Source organism: Equus asinus, chromosome 8 (genome assembly GCF_041296235.1).
Source record: "Equus asinus isolate D_3611 breed Donkey chromosome 8, EquAss-T2T_v2, whole genome shotgun sequence".
Taxonomy (NCBI): Eukaryota; Metazoa; Chordata; class Mammalia; order Perissodactyla; family Equidae; genus Equus; species Equus asinus.
The window spans coordinates 36,635,840-36,648,765 of record NC_091797.1 but is presented as its reverse complement, the minus strand read 5'-3'; the positions used below and the strand labels follow the sequence as shown (position 1 = coordinate 36,648,765).

Below are 12,926 nucleotides of genomic sequence, written 5' to 3'. Positions count from 1 at the left end.
TAACCATTAAAAAGGTGAGAAATGGACTGAAATGAGGGATATTTTGTAGGAAATAAAAGTTACAGCCCTTAGTCTAAATTCAAGAGAAGAAAATGGATGAATAAATGTCTCCAACCCATGTTACTAGGAAAATATTTTGGAGAAAAGAAGTTTTATTCTTGAAATGTTGAAATGGAATAGGACTACTTGGGAACGACAACATATTGTCCTCTCCTTCCTTCACTCTGTGTTAATTAATTTATTCATTTTCTGACAAATACTGTCTTTTGTATGCCAAGGACTGGAGATACACTGGAGAGGAAACCTAGATTCAATCTCTGCTATAAAGTACCTTATGGCCTTGTGAGGGCTACCAATATTAATTAAATAACTTAAACAAATATTTAAACAAAATAAATATGGTTGCATCCTCCATATTACAATTATGGTAATCTTCCAAGGCACTATTATAGCGTATAAAAGGAAGTGTTCCTTTAGTAAAAGAGGCAAAGGAAGACTTTCCAAAATAAGTCACCAACAGGTCTGACATTAGAAGAATGAGCAAGAGTTGACTCAGAGTGAAGAGAAGAAATATGGTGCATCCAGTGTTCCTTGGGAGCAGAGAATGAGTGAACCATAGTGAAAGATGAGGCTGGTGAGATATCTCAAGGTTAAAGCACACTGAACTTTGTAATATATGGTAGGGACTTTTGTATTTTTCATAAGGGCAATGATTTTCCAGAGACGAATTTTTAAACAAGAAAGTGACATGATCTGATTTTCTTTTTTGAAAAGATCATCCTGGCTGCAGTGTAGAGGACACATTGTATGGGGCAAGACCCACGTGAAACCATATAAGAGGCTATCAGTACTCTGGTCTATTGACAATATCTTGAACTAGAGTACTGACTGTGTAGATGGGTAGAAACATTTAGTGAGTTCCTACTATGTGCCAAGCACTAAGCTAGGTACTGAAATGAAGCCTCTACTTTTGAAGACTCATGGTTTTGTAATGAAAACAGATTCACAAACAAGTAGTTATAGCATCTTGTAATACTTACAAAGTTTAGTTAAGAGAACTCTTACACTTTAAGAACTCCAAGAAGTCTCTGTTTCCTTCTTTCTCTCGTTGTGCCACCTTATTTTGACCATCCTTTATGAAATACAACTCTTGTCACTCCCATTGCTATTTTAGTTTTTCATACATTCCTCACACTACTGGTGTGAGGGAAACCCAATGCCAAGAGACAGGAACCAATTACTATACACCTCAGTTCTTGATAGCGAGTGAATCTTCCTCGTGCTGATTTCCTTTCTTGAAGAATACAAGGCCCAGAATGAACTGTGGCAAGACTCCTGACTTTGTCCTCTCAGGGCTGTCCAGTGATCAAGAGAAACAGCAGTTCCTCTTTGGTGTCTTCCTGGCCCTCTGCTTGCTGAGCCTCCTAGGGAACTTGCTACTTCTCCTAGCTATTTGTGCTGACATCTGCCTCCACATTCCCATGTACTTCTTCCTCAGCCGGCTCTCCCTGGTGGATCTCTGCTTTACTTCCACCACAGCCCCCAAAATGCTGGAGGATTTGTGGGCCAGAAGGGATCTATCTCTTTCTCCGGATGTCTAACCCAAGTATATTTCTTTGCTGTTTTTGCTAATATGGACAATCTGCTTTTGACTGCCATGGCTATCGACTGCCACACTGCCATCTGCCATCCTCTGCACTATCCACTGCCAATGTCTCCTTGAAGATGTGGGCTACTGGTGGGTGGGTCATAGGGAGTGGCCCACTCTGACTCTTTGATCCAAACCCTATTGCTAACCTGACTATCCTTCTATACTAATAAAGAGATTCTTCACTTTTTCTGTGATTTTGGCCCACTCTTAGAGCTTTCCTGCTCTGATACTCACCTCAGTAAGGACCTGATAATGGTTCTGATGGAACATTTAAGAATCAGCACTCCCCTCTGCATCATAAGCTCTTATGCCAATATTTTCTATGCTGTGGCTAGGATTCCATCAGCACAGGGTAAAAAGAAAGCTCTGGCCACATGCAGCTCCCACCTCTGCCTGGTTATCCTCTTCCTCATCACAGTCCTTGCCACCTACCTGAAATCCCCATCAACTTCTCGTTCCTCTGGGGAGTTGGTTATTCCTGTCATGTATAGTCTGGTAAATCCCACTCTCAACCTTTTCATTTATAGTCTGAGAAATAAGGATGTAAGAGTTCATTAAAAAGGGTTCTGGATGTAGAGAATTTGGGGGATTAGGGATAATGCCCATAAATAAGCACTTTTGGAGAAACCACTCCCTACTTCATCACCACATTTACAAAGTGAATCAGTTAACACCAAGGCTGTCACAGAGCATTACTTGATCTATTGGAAAGAACACTAAACCGAAATCAGGAGAACTAGGTTCTAGGTCCCAGTTCAGGTGGAGATGGATTGGATTAGCTTTTCCTTAAATTACTTTCTAACACAAATATTCAAACTTGATCATCTATTGCTATCACTATCACCACTGTGATCACCACTGCCATTTCTATCAGCGGTTTAATAATGAATATCCTCATCATCAGCTTTATTATGGACAACATCATCTTTGTTATCATCAGAGTCCCATACAAGTCACTGTCTTCAACACTATGCTTATCAAACTATCAGTAACCTCACCAATATTAAGAGAATAGAAACTTGTTGTATATGATTTTCCCCTTTTAATTCCTATTTTTCAGAATGTTTTATATATTCCATGTTTGAGAGTTGCTGGGGAAGTTCTGATGACTATGGCTGAAAATTAGAAGATAGCTAAAAGTAGGAGGATTATTTATTTACTTATTTTTGAGGAAGATTAGCCCTGAGCTAACTACTGCCAATCCTCCTCTTTTTGCTGAGGAAGACTGGCCCTGAGCTGACATCCATGCTCATCTTCTTCTACTTTATACGTGGGACGCCTGCCACAGCATGGCCTGATTAGCAGTGCAATGTCCGCACCCGGGATCCGAACCGGCGAACCCGGGGCCGCTGAGAAGCAGAACGTGCGAACTTAACCGCTGTGCCACAGACGGGCCCAAGGAGGAGTATTTTTTAAATACTCATTTTGCAATAAAATAAAAGAATATTTTCTGTATAAATTTTACTTATTAATTTTGTTCTGCAAAAACAAAATGGTTATGTATACTCAATGAATAGATTCTCTATTCAGGTATAGACTGTGAAAGGGTGATGCAGAGGAAGAATTTGTTGCATTGCATTATAAAGAGAACACCCTCTTACAAGTTCCATCACTCTGATACGTCCAGCTTGTATTTCTATATGTACCATCTATTAAGTCAAAGCAGAGACTATGTGTTGTGCTTATTTGAATTCCCTATAGTTCATCTCATTGTACATTGTATACATTGTACATTGTTTAATTAAACACCCAAAGATAATTTCTTTTCAGAGTAACAATTAGATGCATGGATTAGAGATTAGAAGAGAGTCAATCCTTACTATTTGTGGATTCAGTATTTGTGAAATCATCTGCAGTCTGAAATTTATTTGTAGCCCCATGATCAATACTTGCAGCACCTTCCTGGTAATGTATGGACATGAGCATGTGCAGATGGCAAAAAAAATTGAGTCATATGATGAGTGTGTTCCCAGTTGAGTTTGGACAAAACAAAGATCTGCTCTCTTGTTTCAGCTGTCATACTGTAAACAAGTGTCCATTTCATGGCATGTTTAGTGGCCACGTTTCTCACAATTTGGTCTCTCTTTTTTTTTTTTTTTGGTGATTTCACTGTTTAAAATGGTCACACGTGTAGTGCTGAAGTCCTGTCTAATGTTCCCAAGTGCAAAAAGGCTGACGTGCTTTACAGAGAATGTGTTAGATAAACACAGTCGTGAGTTATAGTGCATTGGTTGTGAGTTCAATGTTATTGAATGAACAAAATATATTAAATAACATGTCTTTATCCAGAAACACACTTAAAACAAGGTTACATCTCGATCAGTTGACAAATGTTGATGAGTGTCTCAATGGAATCTGTCCCTGAGTTTTACCTAGAGCAAGAGGGAGAATTCAGTATTCACCATTTCAGTGTCCATGGCAACTTTAAAGAAGGAACATACCCCCCACAAATAATGAGAATCAACTCATTCTCACTTTTAAGAGGAAAAATGTGAGGCTCATGAAAGAGAAATGACTTGTACAAAGTTAGAGAGTAGATTAGTCATACAACAAGGATTAAAACCCTGGCCTAGTTCAGTGCTCTCTCTGCTATATGTTCAATTCCTGGAGTGCAATAAGAAAAGAAGAAACACAAAAAAGGGGATGGAGGAGGAAGATAAGGCATCAGACAAGCTTTTGAGGACTTTCCAATTTCAAAAATAGTTGATCTTTAGCAGCACTCTAGATAATGAATTAAAAGTATTATCTTCAGAGTAAAAAAAAATAACATATTCACTGTCATTATGGTTCTTCATATTTCATGGGGCTCTTCCTCTCCTGTCAAGGACTCTGTACTAGAAAGATTTCCTCAAGCCCTCATTAGTAAACGCAGGCAAATTGCTGCAATTTTTTCCATGATTTAGCCGACTCTCTTTATTCCCATGGAGGAAGGCCTTTCCTAAAGTCTGAAAGGGAATATTTGTTTTCAACAACAGCAAAAGTAGTCAGCATTAGACACACTTTCCATTAATAAAGGTCATTACTGATTATACAGGACCCTGTGTGAGGGTGGACATCGTATAGAGGTGATGGATTGAAGAATATATCTTAAGTACTTCTAAAAGCCATAGCCTCAGAGCTGACATTTCAAACAGCAGGAGAGAAAACTTGACCCCCACCAGCCTGCTCCCTACATTGACAGGCAGATGTGGTCCCTCTGCAGGGAACTGCCTGCTCCAGTAGGGCTCTTCAACCCTGAGGGAATAGTGTGGCTGCTGCACCCTTGACACCAGTCATTTCTGTGGGTCACCTCTGTGTGTGTGGCTTTAGGAGGGATAGTTCCCCTGAGGAGAAGAGACTCATGCTAATAAAACCCCCTTTCCAAGGGTGACTTTCTCAGAGTCGGGAGGCTCATGGACTGAAAAATAAATTGGGGTGCTTCTAAGGATTCCATGGTCTCCAGGAGTCCCTGACTCCCTAGGCGGGATATGCTTCTAAAAAGGGGAATGAGAGAAGAGGACATGAGGAGCTTCTCTCTAAAATCCGCTTCCTCATTGAACTTTCTTACTGTTTTTCCTAAGACAAAAGATACATCCTACCTCTTTGACCCACACAGCCAGCTATTGCATCATTCCAGGCCTCTTTCTCATCAATGGTGAGTGCTCTCTCCCTGCTCTGATATCCAAGATGGTGGGGGACAGTATCTTTGATCATGCAAAACAGATTAAGAATGAAAAGTTGGAGTCTAATTAATGTTAGCGAGCCAGACTTTCATTCTTATAGGTCAAAATCGAGTTGCATTACCCTTGTTTTAAAAAGGAAGGAAGGAAGGAGGAAGAAAAGAAGGAAAAAAGGAAGAGAGGGAAGAATAAAAAAGTGAAACTCAGAGAAGTCAGGGTAGGACCCTCCAAAGCTAACCTGGAGCTATGCTCAACATAAGAAGGGTTTGAAGGATTTCTCTCCCTAACTAGAATCAGAGACTAAACGTTTGGAGTGACAGATGAGGAAAAACTCCATCAGTTGCTGAAGGAGGGAGAGAGATTGTGAAGGAGGAGCACTTGGAGTCTTTTATTTCTGAAACCATCAGAAGCTTCTCAGAGACAGCTGATCACCAACCCACTCCTTGATCTCTACTTCCTATTTTTAAAGATTAGCTGTTTTCTTGTATATGTCCTCTGATTCCACTTTGTCCACAGCTTCACAGAGGTAAGTGACAAAATCAGTGGCTCTATCTCAGTATTATTTTCAAATTTATTTTTAGAAATTATTTATCTATTTACCTGTTTTAAAAATTAAATAATAAAGGAAGACGTAAACTGAAAAGTATGCATAATATTTTAACATTTTTCAAGTAGCCTTATACCTAGGATCAGAGCTGATTCATCCAAACTTAAAGAGGAAAATTAGAGTCAGAAAATTAAGTGAATTTTCTATGGTGAGCACAAGAGGGCTGTTAATAAAGTTTCTGAATTACTAGCTCAAATTCTAGGCATAAATATTATGCTGCAAGCAAATATAAGCACAACATCCTGTTGGAGAATGGACAGGACAGGGAAAGGGAACACTACTTATTTGACAGCAAAACTAATGAAAGCAAAGGGAGTCTGGTTGACTCTCCCTGCCCCTTCTCAGTCACCACCACTCTGGAAAAATAAAATACAATGAAGACTATCACAGATTTATACACGGAAAAGTAAAAGATATTTTATAACACCAATTCCAAGGTACAAAGATAAAACCTAAATATGCCCCCATCAGCTCTGCTGTTTAGATTCCAGAATAGGTGAGAAGAGACATGATTGTTCCTTCTAGAGAAGAGAATGCCAAGAGGCTGCAACATGAACTCATTCAGGCAGCGGTATAAACGCCCTGAAATAACAACTGGAAGGAATGATGTTAAATGCAGGTGAAATTGATGGAACAAGATCTGGTGATCAAGAAACTGGTGATAAGCCTCAGTGCAGATTTTCATGTTTATAATATTAGTGACCTATACTTTTCCGTTTATTCGCTCAAAGTGGAGAGGAATGGACAATATAAATTCTCACATTTCCTCTGCATCCACAGAGTTCTCTTTGTGAGTTACCTCAGGAATAGAGCTGAGTTTCGATTTCTTCTGCACAAAACCACCTGACTTCACCACTTTTAGGGCTGCAGCACTCGCTGACCAACAGTGTCATAAAAGTTTGTGGTTGGACACAAGGAGGAAAAGTCTAAATGGAGGGAGAGTAAAAGTTTTCAGGTGCAGATCTATGTCCTCCATTCTGATCTGGCAGCATGCTGAGAACATAGGTGTAGAAAAGAACATAGGATCATAGGAGACATGGATACTGAATCTAGAGTCCTGCTGGAAAGATAAGTCATTGACAAGACAATTAAAGACAAGGCTGCAATCTAGAAGGTGGGCCTGGGAACCAGAAGGCCAGTAGGCTTCAGCTCCCACATTACCACACACATGAAAGGGTGACCTTTCACAACCCCCTCCTCTCGGGCCTGCAGTCCACTCATTGTAGATGAAGTTATTGGCCCAGAATATCTAAGTCCAATTCCTTCTCTGAAGAACTGTGTGGCCCTCTCTGAGCAATAAGAATTCAGGACTAGTTCACTAGTCAGTGACTAGAACACTTGGCTAAGGCTTCATAAATAAATCAAGAATGGTTGCTATTTTAAAAAACACAGAGGAGTATGCCAAGTATAAGCAAAGGCACTGAGGCAAGAAGTAGCCTAGATTCAATACAAAATAAGGAAAGCGGCCTAAACTGATGCCACTCATTAGATCCTCTAAATGTTAAATGTGCATCAGGGATTAATGACACAGATAGTTTACTAAGGAATCTCAATGTATGACCTGTAAATGTGGAATGGTTTTACGGTTCCTGCCATAAGCTGTGCTCAATATTTTTCTCCTTTTCCACTGATAGCCAATTTCCCTAATGACTCTGAGTCAGAATCCCTAAATGGTCGTGTTCAGTTCCTAAAAGTGTTCCCGTGTTATTAAGACTGTTTGCTTTTCCTTTGCTTTTATTAAGGCATAATTTGTGCACAGAAGCCTGTTTATTGTTTTATTTTCTGTGAGGCAGATTGGTCGTGAGCTAACATCTGTGTCAATCTTCCTCTATTTTATGTGGGATGCCGCTACAGCATGACTTGATGAGTGATGCTAAGCCCAGACCTGGGATCTGAACCTGTGAACTCAAGCCACCAAAATGGAATATGTGAACTTAACCACTAAGCCACTGGGCTGACCCCAAGGCCTGTTTATTTCTAAATTTCAATCATGTTTTCACTTCAGTGCTCTTTTTTTTTTAATAACCCCAGCCAACAACCAGCACTAGATTTGGTCAAATAGCTTGGAGTAGAAGGTAGAGAGCCTGGTTGTCCCTCGCAGCCCCTCCTCTTGCCTGCCTCTACTCCTTCTAGTATAAGGGAGGTGAGGAAGTAGATAACATGCTGGTAAGGTGGCATTCTCTTCTTGGTTGGTGGTAACTTCTGCTCTAGCTCTTTGTGTGACTAATTTAGACAGGTATGACCAGCTCCACTAAGCCTTGGCCACCCACTCAGCTTCATTATGCTGTTGACTCCTAGCTGGTGGCCTCATACTAAATTCCTGATACCTGAAACTCTTTGCCTAATGATCTAGCACAGCCCCTAATATCATCTTCCCTCCATGAGCCTGACTCACAAGTAGATTTGTCTCTATATCCCTGGGAATGTAGTAATTCAAGGAAGAAGAGTCTGTCCGTTCCCCACCTGGTATCTTCTCTCCCAAGCCTCCTTCCCTAACTCTGTTAGTTTGCTGCTAGTCAACAAGCCCAGTGGCCAAGTTGGCCATTCATCTAGGAAACCAAAAGTCAGTCCCCCTATCTACTATTAGACTTGAGCCCCTGAAGTCAGAAGCTCTATATTATTCATGGTTGTATTGTCAAAGCCTAGATACTTCATGAAGGAAAGTTCAGTTAAAACTAGGGACTGGAGAGAATGGGGAAGTTGTCCTCTTTCTTCTAACCTAACACTCCTCAGCAAGCCCTCCTGGGAGAGAGCACCTCTCTCAGAAACTTTGAATCTAGAGTGAGCTCTGGGGAAACAGGAAAAATGCCACTAGTAAACTCAAAACTGTACTTTTATAGACAGATGGCGTGGAACAGATTTTTCAGATTCTGCAAAAGAATATTAAGCGAAGGAATTGGAACTTGATATAATTTGTTATGAGAAGTCATTGTGCCTTAAGCAAGAGAGTGATGGAATGAAAGTTGTGTCCAGGAAAATCCATCTGAGGGAATTGATGACACTTTGGAGGAGATAGAAACTGGATAACAGTTAAGAAGCAGCTTTAATGATGTATTTATTAATTCCTCCACTCACCTTTCAGTTTTTACTGCTCTCTTTTCCAGGCAGTATCTTAGGCTTTGAGAATACATCTGTAAATAACTTAGAGCTCCATGCTTCAAGAGGCTCAAGGCTAATAGTAGAAAGATTCACATAAACAAATATATTATGAAGCATTTTGCTAAGTGTCATAAACATGAACTACTCAACGTGCTTTAACGAAGCACCAAGGATGAAGGATTTGACTGCTGAGAAGCAGAGAAAATTCTCACAGAGGAGGTCAAATTCAACATGAGTCTTGACAGATAAAAGGAGTTTTACATAGCAATGAATATAATGTTTGCAAAGGTATGGAGGCATGAAATGAAATCTGTGAGGAGCTCCATGCAGCCACATTACCACAGCTTGATGTGAGGGGCGGTGCACAAGACTGAAAGGGTGGGAGGGGTCCAGATTGTGAAGGATCTTACATGCTCCACTAAGGAGTTTGGAGCTGGTCATCTAGACAGCCTGGTTTATAGGAACACTGGAGGCTTCAAACCGCAAACACCTGGGTTTGAGTCATGGTTTCATCTCTCATTAAATACTCTTAGTCTCAATTCTTCATCTGTGTATTGAAGATAATACCTAATTTGCAGGGTTTTTTGTGATGAATAAATAATACATGTGAAATGTATATTAAATATAACATAACTACTGTGAAGTTCCAGAAATCCCAAGAAATTATAAAGTTTTCTGTAATATGTAATCAACAGAGGATATTAAGCATAAAAATATGAAAAAATAGAAAGACTGATACCTGAATATAATAAATGTGGCATTATTTTCAGGGAGTTGTTGCATTAATCAAGGTGAATGATGATCAGGATTTATTTTAAATTATGGCAATAGGAGTAGAAAAGAGGGACCTAATTGAGAAAATTTTCTACATTAAAATCAGAAGAATTTTCCAGAGGTTGACATAGGGGCAAGGAAGGAGAGAGAGAGAGAAGGGGTCATCGAACATGGGTCTATATTTCTAGCATGGAGAACATGATGGGTGGTGGCATCATGAACAAAAGAGATGGTCCTGAGGACCTGGACGAGGATCCCAGTGGAAGAATGGAAAGTAAAATATGGTCAATTAAGATGTTTCTTTTTATCGTTTCAAATGTACATTTCTCTGTGTATGTGCATGTGTGTATAAACACATGCATGAAAATAAAATTGCCTGTAATTTAAAAATTTTAAAATTGCCTGTAAGTCCAATATAGATAATGTTTGTCACTGAATGGGAAAAATGCAAGTGTTTCTTATTTTCTTCTTAATATTTGTCAATTATTCTAGATTTTGTCAACTAAGAATCCATTTCTGACGTGTAAATGAAATACATATTTTGATAAAATGAAACGATCTCATAATATTAAAAGTGTATTCATTATAAAATACTTTATGACACAAAAATTATATTTAAAAAGTCACTGGTAAAATTACATCTTGGGAATATATACCAGGTTATATTGAATATAAGATTTTGCATCACACCTCTTCTTTACATATTGTCAAAACAATTTCCCATGTATTATAATGAATAGTGTATTAACCTTACTCCTAATGGTGAATATATTTAATATTTCTATTTTAGACACACATTCAAGGAAGAACTTGAAAGAATTACAAATTTATGTAAAACTCGTGTATTGATAATGTCAATAATATCATCTTCATCCATCTCAATGATAACTTTGTGCAAGCCTGACTATCTGCTGAAGTTGGCTTTTCTGATAAATTTTTGTTTGAAGATCCTAATCCATACCAATATTCTCACCTGGGAATCCAAGTGTGAATTCACTTTTTTTTCCCTCCCTAAAGCCCCGGTACATGGTTGTATATCCTAGCTATAAGTCATTCTAGTTCTTCTATGTGAGCTGCTGCCACTGCCCAGCAACTTACAGACCGGTGGTGCTGTTCCAAGACCTGGAAGCAAACCCGGGCTGCCAAAGCAGTGAGTGCTGAACTTTAACCACTAGGCCATCAGGGTGGCCCGTGAATTCCCCTTTTACTCTGGAATGTATTCTCCTTTCCCTCCACTGAGCAAGATCTCTCCTACTCTGCTGATGATATCCAGAATCAAGAAGTGTCCATCAAATGCCTCTATCCAGTCTTGTGTTGGAACCTATACGAAGGGAAGCACACTCACTGCTCTCCACCTTCTGATATCTGATGGCATAAAACAGTGCCACTGACTCAGAGTTTTGTGTCCAGAACAGACAGATAGAGGAACAGTAAGATCCCATATCTTCTGCAAGACTGAAGGTTAAAGTATCTTAGGATTAGAGAGCTCAAGGATATACACTAAACAACCCTTAGAGATATTAGTTTAAATAAAATAAAATTACTGATTTTGGGGTCAAAAAACATTGATGGTAACAATAACATATGGTTTCATACAGAGTATGCTACATATTCACTCTAGTTAGAGCCGTTGAAGCTGAGTCTTCTAATCAATCCAAAAAAGATTTCCTGGGTCCTTCTAGTTGTGGCATGTGGGACGCTGCCTCAGCGTGGTTTGATGAGCAGTGCCATGTCCGCGCCCAGGATTCGAACTGACGAAACACTGGGCCGCCTGCAGCGGAGCGCGCGAACTTAACCACTCGGCCACGGGGCCAGCCCCTCAGCATCCTACTTTTTAAAAAGTAGAATACTCTCTACTTTGGACGAGGTGAGAGGCAGTTAAAGAGTGAATTAAAAGAAATACTGAGAGTTGTGCAAGTCCAACTGTTTGGACAGAACTGGAGAGGAAACCACATAGCTGAGTACATCTCAAGATCTTTCATATATCTCATTCCTCTTCTTGCCCAGTTGGCCTACAGGCTGAATGGAGACAGCCAACCGCACATTGGTCACTGAATTTGCCTTCCTGAGATTTTCGAATTCTCCACATCTCCAGCTGCTCTTCTTCTCCCTCTTCCTCCTGGTCTACCTATTGTCCCTGGTGAGTAATGCACTCATTGTGCTCATTGTGGCCCTGGATGGCCGTCTCCACACTCCCATGTACTTCTTCATCTGCAATCTCTCCTTGGTAGAGCTCTGGTACACCACAGTCACTGTGCCCAAAATGCTGGCCAATTTTCTATGTTCCCAAGGGGTCATCTCAGTTCCCAGCTGCATCACTCAGTACTACTTCTTCTTCTTTTTGGTTGCCACTGAGCTCTTTATCCTCACCACCATGGCCTTTGACCGTTATGTTGCCATCTGCCGACCACTCCATTACCAATTGCTGCTGAGCCCCCAAACGTGTGGTACTCTGGCTGGGGTCTGCTGGTCTGTAGGATTCCTCTGTTCCATGTTTCCCTCATTCCTCCTTACACAAATCTCCTTCTGCACCCCCAACCAGATCAACCACTTCTTCTGTGATGCTGATCAGATTTTTCGGCTTTCCTGAACAAACACATATGCCATCCAAGCAGTGGGCTATGGTTTGAGCACTGTTATTATCTTAGGAAGCCTGGTGCTTACCATGGCTTCCTATGCCCAAATCCTGGCCACAATTCTAGCCATGGCCTCTGCTGCTACCCAACGCAAGACTTTTTCCACATGTGCAGCCCATCTCTCTGTGGTCACTATCTACTTTGGAACTCTCATATTCATGTATGTCCGCCCAGCAGTAAAATACAAGTCAAACATCAACAAGATTGTGGCTATTTTCTACTGAGTCATCACCCCACTTCTCAATCCTCTCATCTATACACTCCGCAACAAGGATGTCAAGGAAGCTTTGAAGATGTTGGTGTCCCGGATCCAAAGGATCTGTCATTCAAGCTGGGAGACTCAGTGATGGTGCCACATGAGAAATCAGAGACAGCAAAGACTGTGGAATATCCAAATAGAAAATAATCCTAATTACTGCCTTTTACCTGTGCAGTGTATCTTTTAAAATAATTGAATTTATAGATTTGCCTTTTGTGAGTTATCTGTGGGACATTTTAAG

The 12,926-nt window shown here is 40.3% G+C and overlaps 1 protein-coding gene and 1 pseudogene across 1 annotated transcript; both read left to right on the top strand.

Annotated features, from left to right (window-relative positions):
• The first annotated feature begins 1,316 nt into the window (after positions 1–1,316).
• On the top strand, positions 1,317–2,244 carry LOC123287692 (olfactory receptor 1f45-like; annotated as a pseudogene).
• Positions 2,245–11,813: 9,569 nt separating this feature from the next.
• On the top strand, positions 11,814–12,380 carry LOC139046004 (olfactory receptor 6Y1-like). Its single transcript, XM_070516764.1, has one exon. It carries the CDS (start codon positions 11,814–11,816, stop codon positions 12,378–12,380), a length of 567 nt encoding a protein of 188 aa, XP_070372865.1.
• Positions 12,381–12,926: the final 546 nt, after the last annotated feature.

What these genes read in the sequence shown, in the direction of transcription:
- LOC139046004 (XM_070516764.1), top strand. Translation starts at nt 11,814, where the DNA reads ATGGAGACAGCCAACCGCACATTGGTCACTGAATTTGCCTTCCTGAGA.